We start from the raw sequence: 26,809 nt of genomic DNA on the forward strand, positions 1-26,809 counted from the left end.
TGTGTATGGGTGCAGTGTGTGTGTATGGGTGCAGTGTGTGTGTATGAGTGCAGTGTGTGTATGAGTGCAGTGTGTGTGTATGGGTGCAGTGTGTGTGTATGGGTGCAGTGTGTGTGTATGAGTGCAGTGTGTGTGTATGAGTGCAGTGTGTGTATGAGTGCAGTGTGTGTATGAGTGCAGTGTGTGTATGGGTGCAGTGTGTGTATGGGTGCAGTGTGTGTATGGGTGCAGTGTGTATGAGTGCAGTGTGTATGAGTGCAGTGTGTATGAGTGCAGTGTGTATGTATGAATGCAGTGTGTGTGACTGTAGTGTGTGTATGAGTGCAGTGTGTATGTATGAGTGCAGTGTGCGCAGTGTATGTATGAGTGCAGTGTGTGTGTGTGTGAATGCAGTGTGTGTGTATGAATGCAGTGTGTATATGAATGCAGTGTGTATATGAATGCAGTGTGTGTGAGTGCAGTGTGTGTGAGTGCAGTGTGTGTGTGTGTGTGAATGCAGTGTGTATATGAGTGCAGTGTGTGTGTGTGATGCAGAGTGTGATGCAGAGCCTTGGTGGGGGGTGGGCATTTTAATATATTTTTTATTATTATTATTTTAATCTTTTTTGTTATATTATTTATTTTTATTACTATTTTTATTATTATTGTATTATTATTATTTTCATTTTTTTTGTTATATTATTAATTAATTTATTTTTATTACTATTATAATTTTTTTTGTCCCCCCTCCCTGCTTGCTAGCTGGCCAGGGAGGGGGGCTCCTTCCCTGGTGGTCCAGTGGCATTGGCAGTTCAGTGGGGGGGGGAAGGGGGGCTGTCAGAGCTGTAACTTACCTCTCCTGCAGCTCCTGTCAGCTCCCTCCTCCTCCGCGCCGTCCGGTCAGCTCTTCTGTCAGTTCACACTGTAAGTCTCGCGAGAGCCGCGGCTCTCGCGAGACTTACAGTGGGAGCTGACCGAGGTGCTGACCGGACGGCGCGGAGGAGGAGAGAGCTGACAGGAGCTGCAGGAGAGGTAAGTTACAGCTCTGACAGCCCCCACAGCCCCTGTCTGTATTATGGCAATGTAAATGTAAATGGGAGGGATTTAAGCAGAGAGACTATAAAGGCATGATCTATACACTAAAACTCCTTGTTTTTTTGGTGCCTATAGTATCCCTTTAACACATCGCAAAACCCTTGCTTGGTGGCATAAGCAGTGCAAATAGTGGAGACAGGGCTGTCATCAGGAGAGCACAGCTACTACATGTGTACGGGGCCTGGCAGACCTGCAGCCTGGCTGCCAGAGGTCTAACATGGAGTCCCCTCTTCACTGTGCCTCCAGTCCACCTGGGAAACTAATGTTCCCTCTCCCTGGCCACAGGTAAGAGGCAGAGAGGTGTGAAGAAATATTATACATTTAAAAAAAAAAATGCTCACCCACTCACAGCCCCTATACAACTATACAAACTAACACAAAAACACACAGACTGTATCAACTATACACATAATACATAAACTACACCTCCACTACACAGACACACTTCATCCACTAAACAAACACACTTCATCCACTACATATATACTCCATCCACTACACAATCTGCATCCATTTTGCACGCACTCAGTCTGCATCCACTTTACACACAAACTCACTGCATCCACTATACACACACACTGCATCCACAATGTACACTGCAGTGGTGGACCTAGTGTAGTGAGGGCCATAGTGCAAGAAAGTTTTTGGGGCCCCCTCTAGCGCAAGGATGGCCAAAAGATTAACCCCATCTGTCATCCAACTCCCACAATGTTTTGTCAGCTGGGAATCTACCGTTTGCCCAAACTTGCAAGGTTGTATTTGTGACCAGTGTTTGTGTCTTTGAATGTAATCATATTTTTGTATTGAGTATGTATGTGCATGTAGGGGTGTATTTTTTATTTGTGCATATAGGGGTGTATTTTTATTTATTGTTGTTATTAGAATTCCACACTGTACTTTTATGTAATGTGCACGTTTGGATTCAGGGTTGTGTCTGTATGCATTGTTAGCTTTTAAATGCAGGTGTACTTTTGTGTGTCGTGTTGATGTTTGAATGAAACAGTGAAACAGTGTTTGAATATATTTTTTTGCATTTAAATACTGTGTGTTTAACCCCTTAAGGACACATGACATGTGTGACATGTCATGATTCCCTTTTATTCCAGAAGTTTGGTCCTTAAAGGACCACTCTAGGCACCCAGACGACTTCAGCTTAATGAAGTGGTCTGGGTGCCAGGTACCTCTAGGATTAACCCTTTTTTTTATAAACATAGCAGTTTCAGAGAAACTGCTATGTTTATAATGAGGGTTAATCCAGCCTCCAAATCCTCTAGTGGCTGTCTCATTGACAGCCGCTAGAGGCGCTTGCGTGCTTCTCACTGTGAAAATCACAGTGAGAGCACGCAAGCGTCCATAGGAAAGCATTGTAAATGCTTTCCTATGCGACCGGCTGAATGCGAGCGCGGCTCCTGCCGCGCATGCGCATTCAGCCGATGACGTCGCGATCAAGATGGAGAGGAGGAGGAAAGCTCCCCGCCCGGCGCTGGAAAAAGAGGTACGTTTAACCCCTTCCTCTCTCCAGAGCCCGGCGGGAGGGGGTCCCTGAGGGTGGGGGCACCCTCAGGGTACTCTAGTGCCAGGAAAACGAGTATGTTTTCCTGGCACTAGAGTGGTCCTTTAAGGGGTTAAATAGAATGTGTTTGTAATATTTCAGTTTAAATGCAGAGGTTGTGTTTGTATGTAGCTGGGAGAAAGTGACAGGCTCTCACTTCCTCACAGGCTGCAGTCACACTGTTAAAGGGCTGTGCCATCCAACCGGTCTCCTGTTCATAAATGCCCATAGAGTGGCCCTAAGTGCATGGGTCACTGGTTCCACCAAGTGTGCAGTCACCGGTGCAGCAGAACTGGCTGCACTGGCAGTAGTTCCGCAGCTGGCACACGTATACTCTGCATCCACTATACATACACACACACACACACACATCTTGCATCCACAATGCACACACAAACACACTGCATCCACTATACACACACGACACCCTATCAAATTCCCTCTGCAATATCTACTTTCCTGGAAATATTAGCCCACTCTTACATTTGTTTATGACTAAATAGTCAAGCCCTCTGATAATTTGTTTGTGTAAATGTAACACATCATGTGTTGAGGTATGACTTCCAGGTTGGTATGTAATTACACACCATACTTCTTACTCCTACTCACCCTCCTTACACAATGTCTTATGTCATGTAATTCACTAATAAAAATGTAAATTGATTTTACACCTTGTTCTGTATTTACATACTGTCCAACATTGCATATGCACCACTTATGGTAGCATTCATAATATGCATAGCCTGGGTTTATATCAGTGCACCTCTATTAATATATCTGCTTCAAATCATATATATCTATATAATTTGTTTAACTTACACCTGTCAGATTTTAAGTTTCTAGTGCCTTTAATATGCAATGAATTAAAAAAAAAATATAGAGGGATATATATATTTGTTTTTTACTCACACCTGTTAGATTTTAAGTTTCTAGTGCTTTTATATATTTTTTTTTCCTTTTCCCTTTTCCATATATATATATATATATACACACACATATATATATATATATATATATATATATATATCTATCACGTTTTTTTTTGCGGAGGTCAAATTTCAGCTGAAAATCTAATAAGCTTGCCAAGTGTTGCAAGGTGAAAGTGTTCCAGAGGTAGACAGAGAAAAGTCAAAGAGATCTAAGATGTGAGAGGGCTGTAGATATAAAAGGTACAAAGGAGATACATTCTTGAATCGATCATAAGAATCATGATGTGGTGCGGGACGAATCAGGATTCTAGTTTGCGAATGGGAATACAAGTATGCAGTCTTATTAAAAAAAAGCATTTTTTTTATAGGTTATAGACGAAGTGAAAAGGGAATTAGCAGAGAGATTTGAAGAAGCAGGATAGATTTTATGTGAACAGTACGTGATATAGGAATTCAGGATTACTACAACAGAAATAAATTAGGAAATACCATATGAGGCACAAATATGATGGTGCTCAAACCACTGTGTTAAAGTAGAACATTACTTTACAGCAAATAGGTACTGCTGTGAGTACCTACATTTTGAAGTCTAAATATCTTGCAACTTTGACATAATACTGTTTATTATTTATAAAGCATCGACCCATTCGACGACTATACAATTGGGTTATTGAGGAGCAACAAAGCGGAAAAGCATTTCTGATGATATAAGTTAGAAATCGAGGGACAAGTAATAATATTGTTTGAATGACCTTATTTTCTACCAGACTTTGTAAAGCATATGGTTTATTCTACAATGTGCTAGCTAATCGTGCATTTCCTAGTTTTAGTTAAATCATTATGAGAAACTAATTTAGACTGCTTTGGAATTAATTTGAAAAATGAAAAGATATCATAACACGGTATACACGAGGACATTGTTTTCCAGTAATCAAAATGGCGATATCGGCGCCTTTTTCGCGCATGCGCTTTGATACTATTTTGCCGTTTTTCTCTTTTTTTGTTTCTTCGTCTGAGTAGTAATCATGTCTTGTCATTGGATGAATTTATAAGAGGATATAATTATGTCAATAAGTTATGCAATGTATGTGTATGTAATTGGATGAAACCGAGGGCGGAGGTGATGATGTCACTTCCGGTTTTGGTTTTCTATAACGAACTGATGGCCATCAGCTGTGTGAGAGCTATTTAAAGGATGAGTGGTGAGTCTGGATATAAACACCCTTGATAAAGGCAGCCAGGTGGTGCCGAAACGTTGGGGGTTATTTTGGATTCGTGTTTCTGCCCTATTAGGCTTGTGAGAGATCTGGTAAATTATTATTGTTCATTATTCATATGTTGCCTATTTTTTTGTCACTTTATATGTTATTTGTATGCTTAAACCTATTGTTGGTTTATTAAACCAACTTATATATTACTTGTGGTTTCTGGTGTGCATTCTCTTTTTTTCTGATTATTGTTTGTATTGGTATTTGAGGGAGTACCATTGAGGAATAGCACCCAGGTGATTATAGTCTTTATTTATTGATTGTTTCTCCATACATTATTTATTATAAGATATCATAACACATCACAATCACAAGCAGAGTCTTCAGACGTACACCAGTGTGGATGGCACATGGCACTATATGATAATAAAGCTCTGGGTATATATTGGCACTATATTATTATTATTATTTATTTATTATTTTATTATTTATATAGCGCCATCAGATTCCGTAGCGCTGTACAATGGGTGGACTAACAGACATGTAATTATAACCAGACAACTGGACGTACAGGAACAGAGGGGTGGAGGGCCCTGCTCAATGAGCTTACATTCTAGCTTATAAATGATAATAAAGTCCTTGGTAATATATTGGCACTATAAAATAACAATATAGCACTGGGTGTGGGTAGTATACCAGCACTATACAAATGATAATAAAGACCGGGGTATTGTATTGGGTAATATATTGGCACTATACAATTGATAATAACAAGAGGAGTGGTCAATCATAAAGAGAAGAGGAGAGAGGGACACATGTTTTTTCTGCATTATGGCCAATGGATTAACTTGGCACTGGCAGCACATAGTCCAAATGAAAGGGAAACTATAGTGCCAGCCTAGAAAAACAAACTAATTTTCCTGGCACTATAGCTTCCCCATCTGTCAAGGTCCCGTCCCCCCTGTGGTGCAGAAGGGGTAAAATAACCCTTTCTGTCACTTACCTGTTCTGGGCCCAGCGCGGAGGCTCAGCTCCGCCCACGCTCCCCCCCCCCCCCCTCGGGGGAGACCTAATGTGCATGTGCAGAAATAGGCACACTCACAGTAGGATTTCCCCATAGTAAAACGCAATTTTTCAATACTTTCCTATGGGAATATCGGTATGGGTAAGTTATCGGCTATCGGCCTGAAAGTTCACAGATTATCGGTATCAGCTCTAAAAAATCTATATCGGTCGATCCCTAATATATAGTTAATGAAAGTGATATATAATGATAAGATGATCAAAGTGATTTTTTTGGTAATTATGGATCGCTTCAAAACAGGAATTACTTTCATTGGAATCACGGAGACGGATAATCCCAGGGCAATACCGGAGAATATGATTTGAGTTTCGAAAAATGAATTCATTTTTGGGTGGTAATATTTTTCAAGTGGTGGTGGAATTATAAAAAATTCCTCAAACAAGACACCCTGCAGCCAATAAGTGCAGGTGCACTTGGTTTCATCTGATTCCTAATTTCCTGTAGCTAAGACTTGCAGTCACACTTCGTTTCTGTGAATCCCAGCAGAGAGCAGATGTCTGTGCTGCTGAGAACAGTATATTAGTCAGAAACACAGCGGCACAACCACAGATGGTGATCTCTGTGACCTATTCTGTCTGTTTAAATCTTTACCATTAACCTGCCAGCCAGAAAAAGACAAAGGCTCTTCATGCCCATACTAATCTACGGCACATGGTTTCCATCTTCTAATATCAACCTGCTACAGGCCCACCAACATTCCGATGACCACATGATTTTTAAAATAAACTTCTTTCTATTTTCCACTGATTTACACAAATGTGCTTGGTCAGTTTTACATGAGGCAGTCACTTTAAAATGATGGGGTTTTCAAAGGAGAGTGAGTTTCAAATGTGTGCCAATGGAATATATTTGATTTCATTTTATCACTGTTTAGTAGATATTCACCCAATAAAACATTAATGGATTTTCTTTTAAATTGGGGTATTTCTAAAAGCAGCCTGTAAAAGCTGGAGATCTCTTGTCTGCAGCCGTTGAAATCCCTCCCTATCTTCCCCAGCCTAGATTTTTCAATCACAGACTTTCCAATACAGCTCAATAATACATCTTTGCTCTGAGCAATTGTCTGCCTCTAGAGTTTAGCTCCACTGAGCTAAGCAACCAGGTAGTAACAAGCTTAGTTGTCTGATTGACAGCTAGGTTTAATTTCGAAATATGCCAAATTCTGTGTCTATGCATGTAACTCGCAGTCTGAAAGAAACTGTGAGTGTGTCAATAGGCATTTTAAGGGGTTGAGTTGAGGGGGATCAATGGGTGGGGCTTTAGGAAGGGGCCACCACATTATTTTAGGGATCAAGTTCTGGGTCTTTTTTGAGTTTCTGCCTCTCATGAAGCAGGTTAAATGGTGTACCCTAGGTAAACTGTCAGATCGTTAGACTATGTAGACCAAATTATGTCTTGGTTTCTATAATAAAAAATGCCATGTTTTTATATAGCAAGACCATGTTTTTATGTAGTAATAGCTAATTTTCATATAGAAATTAAAGTAAAAAATTGATGCATTTGGATATTATCTGTACTGTGCTTTTAATGTATCCTGAAGCATACTAATTGGAAAGAGAAGGCACCTGCATACCAGGGCATGAGCCGGGATGTGACTTTGCCCCAGCCCTGGCATCTGTACAGGGAAGAAAGTAGCTGAGCAACTGTAATGGATGTTATGTTTTGTTTACATGCAACTAACTCTATGGTTTATTCTCTATTGCACACGTTTCCTGTTGGGGTGTGTACTTCCTTGCTGTATCTCCTAAAACATGGCTGCTATACACTAATAGCTTGCAGTCTCTTTATTTATATCGCCTGAAACATGGTGTCAGAAGTGTCTGAACCTGGTCTGTTCTCACACACTTGATGCCAGGAGCTTGCATGTCTTGCAGTGAGAGACTTTTTGGAAGTGAGTGTGCCTCCTGTAGCAATTACAGCTACTACTGTCCTGCTATCTGAGCATTAGAAGCAAGAAACCAGCATCATTGCAGATGCTAATAACATTCCACTACCTGAGGCAATGAGGGTGAGTGGGGATTGCAGGAGTAACTGGGATAACTTCAGAGCTGAGTTTGAGGATTACTCCCTAGAATGAAAAGCCTGCAGTAGTGCAAGCAGCCACACTGAGGAGGGTGATGGGCAGTGAGTGCTACCATGTTTACAAGCATAATCTGAACATTACAGAGGAGCAAAAGCATGACACTAAAGCCATCCTTGATGCATTGGAAGCTTTCTTCAGACCTGCAAAAAATGTAATATATGAAAGATATATATTTGGCAGCTGCAAGCAAAAAGAAGGTGAATCAATAGACAACTTTGTCACAAGGCTAAGAGAAAAAAATGTCACAAGGCTGAGAGAAAAAGCTGCAAGCAGTGAGTATGGCTCCTTGAGAGATGAACTTATTTGTGACAAAATAGTTCTAGGTATTTAATACTGAGAGTACCCACCGCCGTCTATTCAGGGAACATGATTTAACCCTACATGCAGCAATTGAGATGTCGCACTGCAGAACTTACTGACAAACATGAGAGCTATGGAGCAGGATAAACAGACTGACAGCATCCATGCAGCCTTTAAGCAACAGCTAGGCTTGAAGAACCACCAAAGCACCTCACCTGTGAGCAAGTCTACATCATATACCGTATTTTTCGCTCCATAAGACGCACCACACCATAAGACGCACCTAGTTTTTAGAGGAAGAAACCCAGAAAAAAAAAATATTCTGAACAAACTGTCCCATAGTGTTTCTTACTATGGGACAGTTTGTTCAGAATTTTTTTTTTCTCCCCTGTCCCATAGTGTTCTCCCCTCCTCTCTCCCATAGTCTTCTCCCCCCTCCCATAGTCTTCTTCCCCCCCCCCCATAGTCTTATTCCCCCCCCCCAGAGTCTTCTCCCCCCCTCCCATAGTCTTCTTCCCCCCTCCCATAGTCTTCTTCCCCCACTTCCCATAGTCTCCCCCCCCTCCCATAGTGTTCTCTCCTCTCCCATACTGTCCCCCTCCCCTTGTCCCATAATTACTTACCTGTCTTGTAGCGTGGGCTGGCCTTGCAGCGCGCACCGCGGTACTGGAACTTCAATTTCAGGTTCCGGTTTCCGGCGGGACTGAAAGGAAGTGTGCACACTGAGTGCGCACTTCCTTTCAGTCCCGCCAGAAACCGGAACCTGAAATTGAAGTTCCTGTACCGCGGTGCGCGCTGTGAAGCTGGCCCACGCTTCAAGACAGGTAAGTAAAGCTTCATATTCGCTCCACAAGACGCACAGACATTTCCCATCACTTTTGAGGGGGAAAAAAGTGCGTCTTATGGAGCGAAAAATATGGTAACTACTGTGGCAGTATACATGTGAGAGAGAAAGAACAGTGTCCTGCATTTGGGAAAATCTGTAGATCATGTGGTAGGCTAAATCATTTTGCTGGATTATGTCTGTCAAGAAGAAAGGAAGCAAGGAAGCTAAACACAATTGAACACATGTCTGATTCTGAGGATGCACTCCTGCTTAGCAATGATGTTATTAACTCCAAGGAATGCATTGGTGCTGTAAAGTCTAAGGGCAAAAAATGGTTTGTAAATCTCAGACTGAATAATATATGCCAACCCTGCCAGCTGGATTCTGGTGCAACATGTGATGTCATGAGTTTGAAAGACAAGATGAAACTGGCACCTAGGGCACCACTTAAGCACAGCAGCACCAAGCTGAAGCTATATTCAGGGGAACAATGGAATCATTGGGACTTTTCCAAACAGAGTGCAGCAAATGTGAAAATATACACAAACTTGAATTTGAGATTGTTGAAGCCAATCAGAAACCGCTACTGTCTGGTTCAACATGTGAGCGCCTGGGACTGATGCAATTCATAATTCCTGCGGAGCTGCACAATCTTGATAATCAGCTTGCAAAGCCCTTGACTAGGCCACTGACAAAACTGCAAATCCTCAATGTCTATAATGATGTGTTTACTGGCCCAGTAGTATCTGCTCCAGGAGTGATTCATTTTGAACTGGATCCTACCATTCCACCAGTACAATGTGCCCCATGCAATGTTCCTATAGCCATTAAGCCACAAGTAAAAGCACAACCCCATCTCCTAAAACCACTATTTCTCATTCTCTCATTCATATTTCACTTTCTAAGCTAGCTCTCTCATTTATAGACTTGTTTCATTGCTAACTCAGTACATTGCTTGTTCCTCTGTGTCCTCAACTCTTATACCCGAACCCCCAAAGCTGATATTTTCCCACTTCATTGCCATCTGTTGTGTTTTAATTTCATTGCCCTCCAGCCATATTCCCCCAATTCATTGCATCCTTGCTGTACACCTAATTCATGAATCCTGTAATATGTCTGCATTGGTCACTCATCATTGTATAATGATAACTCATAAAAAATGCCCAGAGAGCTTCTAGTTCTCCATGGTCTGTATAGATGGAAGTGAGCAGGGAGGGGTGGCAAAGTCACTGTTAAAACATTTTTTGACAATGTTTTAACAATGATGGAGTACCGCAGCACTCCTGGCCTCATATCAACTACTTGGAATGTTCAATTAAAGATAACCGTCCCGATGGAGCAACATAAATACAGATATGCACTGAAAAGGAGTATTTTTTTTTCTTTTTTTGTAAATCTTCCTTTATTCTCCGTCCACAAGTATTACAAGCATGTATTGAAAATACATGAAATATTAGCACAAAAGACATTGGTAGTATGCCTAAGATGGAAGTAGCACAATGGGACTGGATTACGTTTTTTGGGGGTTTTGCAGTAAAATTAAATGAACATACAATTGTAACACATAGTAACTCTGCATTTCACTCCTGGTGGAGAGACTGTGGGACTCAAAAATTAGCTTTTTAGGAGTAAAGAGTGTTATGTTCCTCTGAGGTAAGCTTATTTGCAAGAGTATTCTAGCCGTGATTTCCAGAGGCTAACACCCACTATTCTAGAACCAAACTAGTGACTCCATAAGGAGGCCAGTGGGTGGGATATTTTGGAGCCCTGAACCCCAAAGGCCAGCTGATACAGATCTAGTTTTTACAAAAAGAATGTGCACCTAAGAACACTTTGTATGATATGTTTTAGAAAACAAAATATACAAGCAGAATTATAAAAAGGAAAAACTAAATATAGGCATGAAACAAGAAACAATGTAGATCAAGGATGTGGTGCTCATGATATCAATGCAGTTGTGGGACTTCCTCTCTGAGCAGCAAGAACAAGTGGGCGAACCCTGGCAGGGTCCCAAGAGGTCAGATGCGGTTGTTGCGGAGGGTGTTGTAGTTCCATAGTAGCAGCTACAGCCCGAGCTTCTGCAGGGTGCTAGCCACTTCTGAGGACACACAAACTCGGTATCCTGAGGGATTATTAAGCTTCATGGAGAACTCCATTTATATGGGACTTCATGTATAGCCAGTTTCCTGGTTTCACAGAAATTCTCCAGTCCATATTAGCTCTTGAGAGGTCTGGGAAGAATATCAGGGAATGATATACAAAGCGGTAGGGAGACTTAGCATGCACCGCTGCCATGGAAGGTTGCTGATCGTGATTCGTGACCATGTGGGAAATGGATAATGAAATCTCTGCTGGTTCCAACATTACCATGTATTGAAGCAGGGATTCTGTAGCAGCCATCCAACGGCATAGCTTTAGCCTGTTTTGCTGAGAACAAATTAGTAAGCAGTCTCCTGAAAAATGTAGGTATTTCAGTTGCTTTCAGTGCATATGCCAGGCCGAGCATTTTTATATTTTTCCAGCATCTCCAATCCTCCATAGTTGCCTTGCGGTCTTGAGTTTGATCTCACTGCAGGGACAGTAGATAGTGTTCCAGGCTGGAAATTCACACTACATGGGCTGCAGTGTTCAGCGCCGCATCATGCAGACGTACTGACACCCCTCTAATTTCCTACCTGAAATGGCCTATGTAGGCCGCAATATTACGGCAGAGGTCTTCACACTTCGAGTGGAAAAAGTGGTATTTACTTATATGTATACATTATAAAATATTACACACAGAGGCTATAATACATGACGCAATCTTTTATTTTAAATACAAATAAAAACTGACAGATTTTCCTTTACTTCCAGACACAATTAAGTTTCACAGACTTCATGTGTGTTATAGTAATTAGCTGACGTGATAACACTACGCATGCATCACTCATGCATGAATGGGATAATCATATAGTAATTGTGACTTTCAGGCATTTGTCTGTTTTGTGAGAGTGTATTAGTGTCAGTGTTGCATGATGTGACCTTTAGTAAATATAACCCATGAGAAAACAGGGAAAAACAGCCTCTGCAAAAGCATTTATTATAATGCAACATAAGGGAAACTAATCCTCACACTTCCTAGTAGATTAATTGATTTCAACAATCCCTAAGTGCAGCCACATGAGTTTGCAGATTCACACGTTATTCTAAAAACTAGGATTGACTTTCTATCCCCAAGGACAAATCCGGCAAACTGCTGTTAACACCTGCAGGCAATAATAATTTACAAGTGAACAACACTGTTTTAATGGCTGATATTTTCTGATGGCAAGAGATAGCTTCTTTTTTTTTTTCTTGACTTGAGAAATTGAACCTGTTTCTGTCTTTTATGTTGCCTTAATCCAGGAAACCACTGGAGAAGTTATCTCGTACTGTGCATTCAAACGCTCGGTAATTACAGTGGGTTTTATGACTATCCAGTGATGTATGTATTTACTTGTCATTTAAAATTCACCGAATGGCTCATACGATATTTAAAGATATTCTTGCGTAAAACTTACCGGCCTGGAGCGGATTTCTTTGGCATACAGAGGTTTCAAGAATTCTGAATCTCCCTCCAGCCGTAAACCCTTTTCTGTGATTCTCAAGTTCCCTATTCCATCCTGAAAAAAAGGAAAACACATTGTAATTCAAATGTACGAAGTTCATATTAGTAACTTCACAATTTCTAGAAAAATTATATATATATATATATATATATATATATATATACATATATATATATATATATGTGTGTGTGTGTATGTATGTAGAGAGATAATTATAGATATATGTTGTATCCTCCAACAGGGTTGGAAAACCAAAATGATCAACAAAGCTAAAAATGTTGGGATAGCTTAATCAATCTGCAGTACTGACGAGCAGGAAGCTAAATGAAAACTAAATCTTCTTCTTTTATATACTGCATGGGCTAATTGGCATTTATCTTCCATCAAAATCCATCTTTAAAACTTCAAAATATAATTAAATGCCAAGACTTATATGACATTATTGAAAAATAAAAATAAAAATATATAACCTAATGTTAAAGCAATTTTTTTTTGTTGCTTTTGCAATTAAACAACTTGGTTCTTCAAATTTAAACAATATTTAATCTTTGATATTCTATCAAAATCCATGTTCAGCTGTTGATTAGCAACATATCCTATTATCCCATATGTGCAAAATGTGTTGCCTGAAAAGCTTTGGGGGATCAAAGAGGGCAGACTTTCAATTGTACACCACCTGAAGGCACACCCAATCCAATACCGCAGGAGGTATTCTGCCCAATCTGCCTACACACTCACAGTGCTTCGCTCTGAGAGGGGGGCAGGGGCTTTGTGGGGGAAGAAGTGGTTTAAAGAGGGGGGAAGGGGTTTGTAGAGAGGGGGGACAGGGGTTTGTAGAGGTGGGCAGGTAGTTTTTTTAGAGAGGGGGCAGGGGTTTTAGTAGAAGGAGAGCAAGGAAAGGGGGTTGGGGTAGCAGATTGTGAATGTGCCTACGGGTGCCAAATACTCTAGGTATGCCCCTGGGTGGCCTTAATATTACAATATTACTGACTCTCTTTCAATAAGACAAGTCAATTCTGAACTCCAAATGTAGGATTTACAAATATTTAATCTTGGAATATAACAAGCTGTTTTATTACTTCTCCTGTGATGCTGTCTGCTCATGAAAGGCATATACCGCATTTACGCGAATCTAATGTGCACCTTTTTTGGAAAATAAAGTCTCCAAAATTTTAATGCACATTACATTAAATGGCACATTACATTTGGGACAAAATTCTAAATTGTCACACAGGCAAATTAAAACTAGTGAATTGAAACAGACAAATTGACACAGGCGAATTAAAACAGACAAATTCAAACTGGTGAATTAAAACTGGTGAATTCACACAGGTGAATTTCATTGCGGCAAATTCACTCAGGCAAATTTTGTTTCTTAAAGACGACTTAAGAAAGAATAAACTTAACATGTAACACTAAAATTGGAATACCATCAATGTTACTAATACTATGGTATATGGCAATAAACATTTTCATTGTAGCACAATGTTGTATAGTAGTATCTTCTTGTATAAATGTGCATTACATTCACCAGCAAAAACATTTTTCAGCTTCCAGGTTTCAAAAATTGAGGTGCGCATGTTTGTGGATATTACTGAGACGTTTAAAAGCTGGTTGAGTTAAAATTGATCCCTTTAGAATCAGTATGACATCCCAAGTGGCTAGGGAATAAATAAGAATGATGATATATGAGCATGATCAGATTTAACAGAATGTCTGCAATTGCTATAATAATTATTGTAATAATAATAAATATAATATTCTGCCTGAGAGGATATATTCAGATTTCCTCTAATCATCCAGTATTTCTCCATGGCATAGTTTTATTATTACTACCCAACTTGGGCCGCAATTTAATGTTGTTGGATAGGCTTTCCAAATGATTTAATAGATTAGGATACGTTTTTCATAATTAATTTTGTAACATATTAAAATATCAAAACATATATATATCATTATTATTTTGGAATATTCAATCCTTTTAAAAGTTTATTAAAAAATATTACATCAATTGGAGAGCTTATCCAACAATATTAAATCAAGGCCTTAATGTTTTGAATTTTAATACATTTGATAACATAAAATAAATAGGTTATTACTTTTTATCTTTGTTTGTTTTTCCTTTCAATCTCATTATGCAATCTGGGGTTTTTGTCCCATAATAAATTAAAATCCCCATTTTAGCCCATTACTGTAATAATCTGGAAATAACTTGTTCTTTCTACAACCAATATATCAACCGTTTTCCTTTGTGCTGTATTTTAATGGATGGAGGATTGATAAAAAGAAATATGCACTACAAATAAATTCAAAGTGCATTAGGCACACAGCAGAGGGTGAGTGGGTACAGGTTATGAAAAGGGCACAGCGGTTGGTCCAGCTGTCTAGACAAAATATTTTTTTAACTATTTGCAGGATCTAGTTATTAATTTAGTACTTTTCAATGGTGGAATCTAGCATTTTCCCTGTAAGTATTACTGCCTTACAGGTACAGAGCTGATATATTTCTATTGTGACAGGTTCGCTTTAACTGCTCACATCTTAAAGGGTTACTCCAAGCATGTTATCAATTTATCCTTATTATGTTATGTATGTCTTATTACATAACTGTCTGGTAATGTTCCACCCCCCCCCCTTACTTTTATTAAAAATAAATCTAAAAAGGTAAAAGCATACCTTCAACACAGCTCTGAGAAAACATTCTCTCAGAAGAATTCTCTACCTTGTTTCCCCCAAAATAAGACATCCACGGAAAATAAGCCCTAGCTTATTTTTGGGGGATGCTCCTAACATAAGCCCTACCCCAAAAATAGGCCTAGTTGTTTGCTAATCTATGTTCGGGGAATTTTCCCTGAAATTAGATTTGTGGGAGTCTATTTGCGAGTAAGCTCATCTATGTTCGGTGAAGTTTCCCTGAACATAGATTTGCAGTATTCTATTAGCGAGTAAGCTAATCTACACTGAACAAAATTATAAATGCAACACTTTTGCAACACTTTTGTTTTTGCCCCCCATTTTTCGTGAGCTGAACCCAAATATCTAAGACGTTTTCAATGTACACAAAAGGCCTATTTCTCTTAAATATTGTTCACAAACTTGTCTAAATCTGTGTTAGTGAGCACTTCTCCTTTGCCGAGATAATCCATCCACCTCACAGGTGTGGCATATCAAGATGCTGATTAGACAGCATGATTATTGGAAAGGTGTGCCTTAGGCTGGCCTTTTGTGTACATAGAAAAAGTCTTAGATCTTTGAGTTCAGCTCATGAAAAATGGGGCAAAAACAAAAGTGTTACGATTATAATTTTGTTCAGATCTGCTTTCTAGCACATTTTCCCCCTGAAATAGGACCTCACCCGAAAATAAGCGCTTTTCAGGGGAAAAACGAATATAAGACCCGGTCTTATTTTCGGGGAAAGACAGTGCCTACTTTTGTGTCAATCAGTACTCATCTCACCACTACTGCCTGCCCACCTCCCAATCAAAAAGCCAAGGATGGAAAGGCCAATGAGAGACAGGGAAAGACAGTCTTGTAGTGGGTGCATTGGGCAGAATATTAGACAAGCTTCACACTGCAAATGTATTCACAGTGCTGCCTGGAGTAGAATAAAATGAGCTTATTTGTTGCCAGCACGCATTGCATAAACAAGCTCAGCATTATACAGAGAATAAACATTGTTGTGAAATACGAGAAAAATGCACCATTTTTAAAATGAACATTTTCAGGCTAGATAATTGTTGATCATGACCTAGGCTACTATGCAAGTGTAACTAACTAGACATAGGGATTAACAGAGTTGAGTACTCAATAAAATGCTATCTTAAATTTCATATGATTAACTGGTTGGAGAGTTATCCACTGGAGCGAGAGATATTTCCAAACTGCTGTCCCACTCAAGGGAAACAGAAGACGTAGTAGATAAAAGGTCAGGTTGCATATCAAACATTACACAGAAAATAACACAAATAAAACAAAAAACAAAAAAAGATTGCGGTGACAATCATCATATATAGTTGGATTCAGGTGGTGGGCTGTTGGCCAGGATCAGCCTACTCCGAAGAGCGGCAAAATTGAGTTGCGTCCTGGGGAGTTCAAGGGCATACTTGCAAACCAGTACCGGAGCATGGCAGCTCTCCAGTCCCAGGCCTATCTGAGAGCTGGTATCTTCAGGCCAAGGAAAATTGCACCATGACCATTTCTTAAAGCAGAAGTGGCCATGGTGGTTGGAGTAACCTTTTAAGGGGAACACTGGTAACAAGATGGTGGAGTTAAACTCAGAGATAATATGACAGTAGACAGTTTCAGATCAGGGCATTCACAAATATATCTTCATCTCTGTGTGTTATGTGAGCATTTTATAAAGCAAATAATATAATGGAAAAGTTGCTTACATTCATTTATTAAACTCATATTAGCAGTTAGAAGAAATAGTGCTAATTCATAGATCATTATCACAACTCAAGCGCTGCGTAATGAGCTGGAACTAGATAAATACCAATAATAATAACTGAACTCAGACTACCTCTGCCCTTAGTGTATTGTTGAATATGCCCTTGTTAACATTTCAGAAACACTTAAATTTACATGACAAACTGAAGTCATTGTCACAAGACTAATGAATGACATTTATTCACTTTCTGTAGAAACAAAATCCTGTTGTACTCATGTGGCTACACTATAATGTATTCATATAAATAGTTCTATGATACATTTAGATGTCTTATGTGGTTCTGAGTATGTCGCAATACCCAAGGCATTTTTGGAATGGAATTTGTGGGGGAAATCACAAAAATACAAGTTTACAAATTCTCCATGGGTAAAACAAGAGAGAGGCATTTGGGTTCTTTAGCAAATGAACAGTTATACATTACATAAATATCTATCATATAAGTATATTTAGCGGGGGGAAAAACCAAAAAACATTGAGCTTATATATTTACAGAAAACAAATGTTTATATATATTTAGAATATTACAGTATAGAGAAACTATCCGGCTTACACCAACATCCTGATCTGCTTCGTTTCTCATTTTATTTACCATCAGTGTTATTCACTAATGAGAGAATTCAAAGTGAATTTCAAATTTAAGTCCACAGTAGCTGAACTGAAAGCATGGCTGGCTTGGAACATTTGTCCAGTTTGGCTATTGTGAGCTTCAATTTGAAATTCACTTTGAATTCACCTTGGATTCTCACTTCAGTGAATAACTCTGTCGATATGTCTTGTAGTGGTGGATCCAGGTTTATGTTTAAACCGCCTGTCCCTGCAGTTTTTTTTATCAACACTACAGGCGCTTCCTTTGCATTATGTTGCTGAACGTCCTCTATACAAATGCACTGGGATAATGCATCCCTTTGAGGAGATGCTAACTAATAGGCAGCCTATGAGAGAGCTCTGGATTGACAGTAATGATGATCTCAGTCAGGGGAGGAGCATACATAATAAATGTAAGAATATAGCTTTGTATTTCTAGTGCTATAGTGCTCCTTTTATTCAATGTGGATTTAATGAATTAAAAGGGACACTATAGTCACTTGAACAACTACAGCTTAATGTAGTTGTTCTGGTGAGTATAATAGTTCCCTTCAGGCTTTTTTCATGTAAACACTGCCTTTTCAGAGAAAAGGCACTGTTTACATTGCCTCTAGGGACACCTCCAAGTGGCCACTCCTTAGATGGCCACTGTGGTGCTTCCTGGGTCTGCATGGAGATGTTGAATTTTACTCATAAAGATGCATTGATTCAATGCATCTCTATGAGGAGGTCCTGATTGGCCAAAATGGCATTTGGCCCCGCCCCGTACCAGGTTTAGCCAATCCAATGTGCAAAAAAACTGCCATTTTGATGATGGGCAAGCCACCTAAATGGTGGGCAAAACACTATAGGGTCAGGAAAACATGTTTGTGTTTCTGACCCTATAGTGTTACTTTAAATAACTCACCTCTCAATATTTCTGATTTGCAGCAAACTTCAATGTCTGTTTCTGCTATACCTGTATGTTTGTAGAGACCAGGAAGTATCTTAGCCTCAATCGGGGTATTCTCATTGCATTCAGTGAGAGGGCAGTACATATAAATTATTGCACTGACTTGTATCCCTTTTCCAGTTGGATGAATTAGACAAAGGGTAGAGCAAACGAGGACCTGTTTTTGCTTAAAAAAAATAAATAAATCTGGTGTTTAGGAAAAAAGCACCATGCTTCTCTATCACATTTGATCTGTACTTTGGTCATTAGGCCCTACATATATGGAATCTGATGTGTAGCTTAGGTACCTGGCAGGTCTCCTTAAAGGGACACTATAGTCACCAAAACAACAACAGCGTATTGCATTTGTTCTGGTGAGTCTAATCATTACCTTCAGGCTTTTTGTGCACTAAAATCTGTTTTTTTTCAGAGTATTTACATCTCAGCCTAGGGAATCCTTCACCGGCAGAAGGCTGCTTGAGGTGCTTCCTGAGGCAATGGTGCAAAATGTGCTGCACTATCATTCAGTGTCTTCACCCTCTGCATGGATACACTGAACTTTCCTCATAGAGATGCATTGATTAAAGGCATTTCTATAGGGAGACGCTGATTGGACAGGGCTGTGTTTGGCTTGTGCTGGCTCTGCCCCTGATCTGCCTCCTTGACACTCCTTTAGCTAATCCAATGCTTTGCTATGGGAAAGCATTGTGATTGCCTCAGATCACCACTTTTGATGATGTCAGCCAGGCAGGCAGATCAGGGGCAGAGCCAGCAGACTGGAGTAAAGGTAAGGTTTTTATATATTTAGGGGGTTAAGGGGGGCTAGATGGTGTTTTTTAACACTAAAGGGTCAAGAATACACAACAACGTAATAGAAACTAAGTAGTTATAATGGCAGAAGGTACCTGGCACTGACTCACCTTTTTGGGGTAAAGCTGTTCTTGAACATTGGTATTTTTCTCAAGCTGGTTTTATTGATGGGGAGCCATTGATTGGCTGGGTGCGTCAGCTAACCACACTCAGCAAATCAGAGGTGCCCCTGCCTGCGAAAGCCCAACTCTTCACTTTTCCAGCATTTCAGCAAGTGGAAGGACAGAACGGCAAAGAGTTCCAGTACTGGAACACAGACTTTGAGGTTAAACCGTTAGAAAATGGTTTAACCCCTAAAGGTGATCCAGCAGCAGGGACCTCTTAGGCACCAAAACAACATAATTTCAAAGTTGTTATGATGCCCAAACTGGTCCTTTAAGTACCCTTGCTGTGGCTTTTCAGTCAACGACTGCAATGTCTAGGGACATTATATCGAGCATATAAAATAATTTCTATATTTAAAAAAATATTTTGTTTATTTACTGGATTATAGCAAATCTATGTCAGATGTGATATTTGTTTTTAATATACATATTTCTTTGCAATAAATTGCAGTAAAAGGAATTATAGCATTATAAAATTCACACTTAGCAACTCCATTCAAACTATATTTTAATCTATTGCAAGACACTAAAGGTCAAAAGCATAGAAACATTTTACACGATCCGAAGTACAAATTTATAGAATTTTTTATGTGTTATTTCGTTCAGGTCAACCTATCACTATCTGAAGACTACTTCCCCAGTTTCGTGTTAACTAAACATTATTCAAAACACCTACTATACACAAATGAACAGGTTTTTCAAGTATTTTTTACTTTCTTTCCCCATACAGCACAGATGGCATTTATATCCAAGACATTATGGGCATGTCTTCCCCAGATGCTGTGAAACATCTGACAGCCCATAATAGCAAACAAAATACCTGTCATTATTTCCTATTAGATTCTGTACCCGTGCTTTATCCGTCTAGACAGGTGGAGAGAAAACGCGATCCCTTAGGTGGTGGAATTTGGTTAAAAAGCTTTCAACGTGCAGGTATGTGTTTGTGCATTTGTCAGAGCGTTTGTGTGTGGGGTGGAGGAGAGGGGAGACAAGCATGATAACTGCAGAGCAATCACCAGGAAACAAAATGTAACCTCATTCAATGAATATAAACCAGTGAAAAAGAGAGAAACCTATTTAGTCAACTGCATGGGAAAAAAGGAAAAAAAGCGAATAAATCTTTTATTCTGTGTTGTTATGCCATTATCTAGCAAAAAAAAAAAAAAACAACAAACAAAATATGTTGTAATAGTGGAGCGCTAAAAGAAATGCTGTTCTGGACACGCTAATATGAAACCATAGATAACAAACATGGAGAAGTTCTTTACAACACATTTTAAAAATAATAACGAACTGCACAAGGAGAATTAATTTGTAAGAGATAACTATTGCTTTCAGCCAGTGATTTTGTATATGATCTGCATATGCTCATACACGTATCAGAGAACTTGTCCGAGATTTCTTGGAAGCCTACGAAATGATGGTAAGCCTCCAACCATGGTAAAAAAAGGTATAAATGCAGGAACTGGATTAGTTTTCTACTGCAAAGATGATTAGATGGATTTTGAACAATTTAACTAAGGCCTTGGTTTAATATTTATGGATGAGGTTTTTAATTAATTTGATATTTTTGGATGAAGTTTTAAAATGTTTTTTTTTTTTCAAAATATTAACATATCAAAAAATATATCATTTATAAAAAATATATCAATATATCAAAAATATATAAAAAAAAAATTAAATCTTAAATAATTTAAAAAGTTTATTCAAAAATACTAAATCAAATGAAAACCTTATCCAAAAATATTAAAATCGAGGCCCAAGTCGCCAATGGAACGGCATGCCACTTTGATAGAAATTATAGAAATGTGCAAAAAGTGCTAATAATTTGGTAACGATCATCAATTTTGTTTCCAGTAAAGCAACGCCATGCTGTGACATCTATGACAAAACCATGCAGGTGGTTTTAATGTTTGACTGTGACACTATTCAAGCTGAATTTGTAGTCTTTTTATGGTGTTGGTCCACCCTATCCTAATTTTGTACATGTGAAACTTATATTATTCTCTGTATGACTGGCCAACAGCAAGACTTCTAACAAGTTTATTTATACTGAACACTATCAAAGGAATCATTGCACAGAGTGAATGTTTTTAGTCCCTGGTGTCTAGCCAAAACCCACAATATCCTTTCAAACTCTGGAAAGGGACATGTTATCTGCTGTGAATCATTAGGAATCTTAGTTAGCTGTCTAAATCTACTCATTTCCTGAATTGTGAAATTGGAAACTAATTATAAAGGTTTCAAAAAGTGATAACACGTTCAACCAAACGGTAACACTAATTGAACACTCCAAGCACCATCATCACTACAACAAACCTCCTTCAATACATGTAGTCATACTGTTTGTTAATGGTTTGGGTTCTGACCAGGTACCAGTCACTGCCTCAATGACAGATGGAAACTCTTCTCGGAGCCAAGCCTTGCGTGTAGGGCTGACACTCTAAGCTAATGGGCTGGCTATGCATGGCAGGGCTTAGCTCAGGAGAGATAATGAAAGCTAAATTTAGGAGTTCTGCAGTTCTCAATGCAATAAGTGACTAGCGCCTAGCAGACCCCAGTCAAGAAGTCAAGCCATTTGCAATCAGTTTGACTACTTGCATAGGGACTGGGAGGTGCCATTGTACTCATGTCACCATGACCACTACAGCCCACTATAGTGATTATGCTGCTTAAACTGTTCACTTAAGCCAGGTGTATAAAGGGAAGTATGCTCTAATCCTAAAGCATCATACATGTGCAAATCTATTACTTAAAACCAGTTAAAGGGACACTATTGTCACCTGAACCACTACAGCATGATGTAATTGTTATGGCGTCAGTAGTCTGTCCCTGCAGGCTTTTTAATGTAAACACTGCCTCTTCAGATAAAATGCAGTGCTTACATTCCTGCCATTGCTCCCTATCTCCTCCTCAGTGTGCAGCGCCTACATTCAGCAGCTTCACACTCTGCATTGAGATGCTAAATGCTCCCCATAGAGATGCACAATAGCCTTCCCAAAGAAATGCAATGATTGGCTGAGATTGTCAAATTTGATTAACTCAACCACGGAGGTGAAGCGGGGTGGGACCAGCCACAGCGAGACCTCTGTGGTGCTGGAAAAAGGGTGCGTCTAAATGCCTTTTCAAAGTAAAGAGGGGGGTTCGGAAACATAAATTTTGATTTTACCACTATGGTGTCAGGAATACTCGTTTGTGTTTCTGACACTATAGTTCCTTTAAATGCAACATCAACTTACATTCTTAACCCCTTAAGGACCAAACTTCTGGAATAAAAGGGAATCATGACATGTCACACATGTCATGTGTCCTTAAGGGGTTAAACTTTTTTTTTTTTTTAACATTGCAGCAACTAACTCGGATTTCACATCTGTTTTTTGGAATATTTTAAGCTTCGAGGGCCATTTATTTATTTATAATAACTCTTAGACAAGGTGCAAAGATTGTCTCAGTAAAGACCTCCGGGAACATTGGTTATAACGCCTAATCACAAAATGTCACAGTAATACATATCAAATGTGTATTTGTGTGTGTGGTCTCAAAAACTTATGTTTACATTTAGAGACCCACACCTTTTTATCCTTTACCTGATAGCCTCCCTCTTAGTCAGGGCCGGACTGGGAATGCAAAGCAACATTTTATATCTATATATATTTGTTTCCATAGATTTTATAAAAAAAAAAAAAAAATATATATATATATATATATATATATATATTTTTTTTTTTTTAATAAAATCTATGGAAACAAATGCATGCCAGTCCTCTAAGTCACTGTGCCACGGTAGTGTTTGTGTGTGTGTGTATATATATATATATATATATATATATATATATATAAAAATACACACACACACACAAACACTATTGTGGCACAATGACTTAGATGGCTGGCATACATTTTTTTCCATAGATTTAAATATATATATATATTTCCAGGCTAATCATGGCAGCATATACACATGGGTTAGCTCCTCCCCTTACAGCCGATAGGACAGGAAAACCACCAAGGTTTTAAAAGGAGGCTCCATCCCTAAGGTCCTCAGTCTTTTTCCTGTCCTACAGCCCTTAGGACGTGAGCAATTTGCTCCCTTAACTTACGGACATGTATGTTTTTTATCTTCATTACTTTATTTGCCTGTTTTACTGTATTACATTATGCAGTTGTGCTTTTATGCTGTGATGCATTTAAGCTTTGATATCTTTAAACTAGTGCATTATACAGCTGTACCTTATTTTTAAGATTGTGGTACATTATGCGGTTGTGCTTTTGCTAGGAAGCATTTAAGCTGTGTTGCATTTCAGCTGTGTGGCATTTAAAACTGTTTCATTTAAATTTGCATTTAATACTTTTGCATGTATTGAAACTGCAGTACATTTGGAAAACTGCAGTGCATTTCAAGACTGATATATTTAAAACTGTGATACATTTTGAAAACTGTGTTACCTTTTATATCTTGAGGCCTTTAGACTGTGGTGCCTTTAAACTTTGACTTTTTGCACGTGGTTGCCTTTTCAACTCCCTTGCAGGCACTTTTGTTATCTATTTTGCTTCCCCTCGGTCCCAGTGATTTATTCCCGGTACCCTGGGTGTTTAGGGGCCATGTAGGCTTCAGACAGAGTCCTCTCCCTGGTCTCTAAACCGCAAACACACTCGGAATAGGCCCACATGTGTGCAGTTTGTGCCTTATTGGACCCAATACAGATGACTTGCATTGTGGGAATACAAGTTGTGGCAGCCATCTTGGATAAGGGCAATTGCCAGAAAGTGCCTAAAATAAAGGGAAAAGTACAGTAAACCTACCACACTTATTTGGTAAGTATTTGCAGTGTCTCCAGACATGGATAAGTGCTGTCTTCAGCCTGTTTTAAAGCTGTTTCGCTGGTTTCTTATAGAATTTAACAGTGCACATTTTTTCTTAATACTTACCACAGGTAATATTTAGTTATTATTTGTCAGGTGTCTGATTCTTCACCAGGATCTGGTTATGAGGTGAAAACAGTGGAAGGAATCGGTTATGCACTGACTTCCTCCAGAAGGTTGTCGCTTCAGCATGACCTATCACTGTGCAGCCACATGACATGCAGGCAGGGCTTACAAAGTAAGTTCCAGAGGCCTTAGGGGTAAGAAAAGAGGCCAGGCTTTACCCTGTGGAGGAAGTTATTTCCAACCCCAGAACTACACCACCTAAGTTGCACACTTATGGATCATAGGTGGACGCAGACCTATCCAAAATTTTACGCCTACCATTGCAGGAGGCCAGCCAGCTGTGACTTCCGCTGCTGTTTCTACAAACATGAAATATGTGATTAAAGATCTCACGGCTACTATGGAGAGCGATATTAAAAGCCAAGATTGAAGAGGCAGTCTGAAGTCTTCAGGTTACAACTGACTTCTTCACAGAAACTTCCCTAGATGTAACTAGGATATTCTCTGGATCAAATGGCTTTGTCTATAGCAGCTAGGAAAGCATTATGGTTCTATTTCTGGGATGATGACTCATCCTCCAAGTCTGCCCTCTACACCATTCTATTTGAAGGGGTGGTGCTGTTTGGGGAAACTTTGGATAATTCCATTGAAAAGGCGAATGAGGGCTGCAAGATATTGGTACCTTAGGATGGAAGTTCCAAGGATCCCAGCTCCTCATAGTCATAGTCAGACCGGAGAACCTCCAGTGACCAGTATTTCTGAGATACATGGAGCTACTGGCCCTGCAGGGAATACTCCAGAGGTGACTCATGGCAGTTGGTAAACCTGCCTTTCAAGGTTCTAATGGAGCTATAACGCAGTCGTTTTGCTCTTCAGCAATGAACATATCTCCTCCGGTACCAGGAGCCTCATTTTTCTGATCACACATACCTGGGCTCATCATACTCTGGAGGCTTGTGTGGTATCCATGGTCCAGATTGATATAGACTGGCGTTTTTTCTTAACGGGCACAGGAGTCCCCATACCAACAGGAGTATTAAGACCAATGAATCAAAAGGTAAAGCACTGAAGGAAGAAGCCTTCTGGACGAAGAGGTGATATTTTTTTTTTTAGGTCCCAGAACAAGAGCAGTTCCAGGGACAAGTTTCGCCTCTCTTCTGGTGCTTAGAGGAAAAGCACAGGAAAGCCTACATTGGACATAAGAGGGGCCAACAAGAGGCTGAATGTCAGAGTCTTCGGGATGGAGTCAAGCAGATCCATATCTCAAGGAATCTGGAAGGATAATTTCCTTACCTCTATATATCTCAAGGATGTTTATTTTCAGTCCAATCTGCAGAGATCTTCGGCATTAGCTCAGATGAGAACCTACCATTTGGCCTCAATGTGGCCCCAAGAATCTTTATATGTGCTTATAGTGTTATTGAGAGTCCAGAACTCCACCTGGTTCCATTAGCTGGAGGATCTACTTCTGATAGCCTTAGACCCTCAGAAGGCAGGCACACAGAGGTATATAGTTCTTTCATAACTCCTAAAGTTTGGCTGCTTGATGAATATCAAGAAAAGCAGTTTCAGACCAGCTCAGTGGTTGACATTCCCGAGTGGAAAATTCTATGCTCTGCTTTTCCCTATCTCGGGAACAGTTCCACAGATTGTAAAGGTTTTCTCTCCCAGTTTCTTCATTTCTGCTTGGTAACAGCAAGAAAATAGATACAACTACTAGGAATCCTGGCTTCCACCAGCAGACTTGTCAGATTGGCCCAATGGCATCTCTGGATTCCTTACAGATCCTTCCTATCTTGATCCAACAAGAGAAAGATTATTGGAGTCAGCCACTTACTATGTCCCCCATCAGTGGAGTTACACCTTCCCTGGCAGCTGAAAGAGGGATTAGATCTGAGTTTCCTGTGAACAGAACCTCATTGGTCGATTATTAGCTCGAATTCCAGTTTTTATAAGATTGGTTGGTTGCACAGTGTTTGGAACATGTTGCACAATATTTCCATTCATTTGTATGGAACTAAGAGTCATTTTCAAGGTTCTTCTTCACTTCAGATGCTTGCTGAAGAATGAGTGGGTCCAAATTTGCTCAAAAATCAATGCAACTGTATCCTATATTTACCAAGATGGGTCTCACAGATACGTATTGATGGAATTCCAGCCCATAATCAGGGCACAGAAGAACAACCAGTGGCTCAGAATACAATGGCTGTTTGCTAGAGCTGAATAACTGTGGACAAGGTGGATTGGCAACCAGGTCCTGACGTATCCTCAGGGTTGACGCAGATTGTCTGATACCC

The 26,809-nt window shown here is 39.5% G+C and overlaps 1 protein-coding gene across 4 annotated transcripts in view; it reads right to left on the minus strand.

The window, feature by feature from the left end:
- SGCD (sarcoglycan delta) overlaps positions 1-26,809 on the minus strand; it is a 684,711-nt gene that overhangs the window by 82,257 nt on the left and 575,645 nt on the right. For all 4 annotated transcript variants that reach the window (XM_063447832.1, XM_063447834.1, XM_063447833.1 and 1 more), the window contains one exon: positions 12,596-12,697. In XM_063447832.1, the coding sequence (XP_063303902.1) occupies positions 12,596-12,697 (102 nt within the window). The remainder of the gene's footprint in view (positions 1-12,595; positions 12,698-26,809) is intronic.

This window comes from Pelobates fuscus, chromosome 3 (assembly GCF_036172605.1).
Source record: "Pelobates fuscus isolate aPelFus1 chromosome 3, aPelFus1.pri, whole genome shotgun sequence".
Classification (NCBI taxonomy): Eukaryota; Metazoa; Chordata; class Amphibia; order Anura; family Pelobatidae; genus Pelobates; species Pelobates fuscus.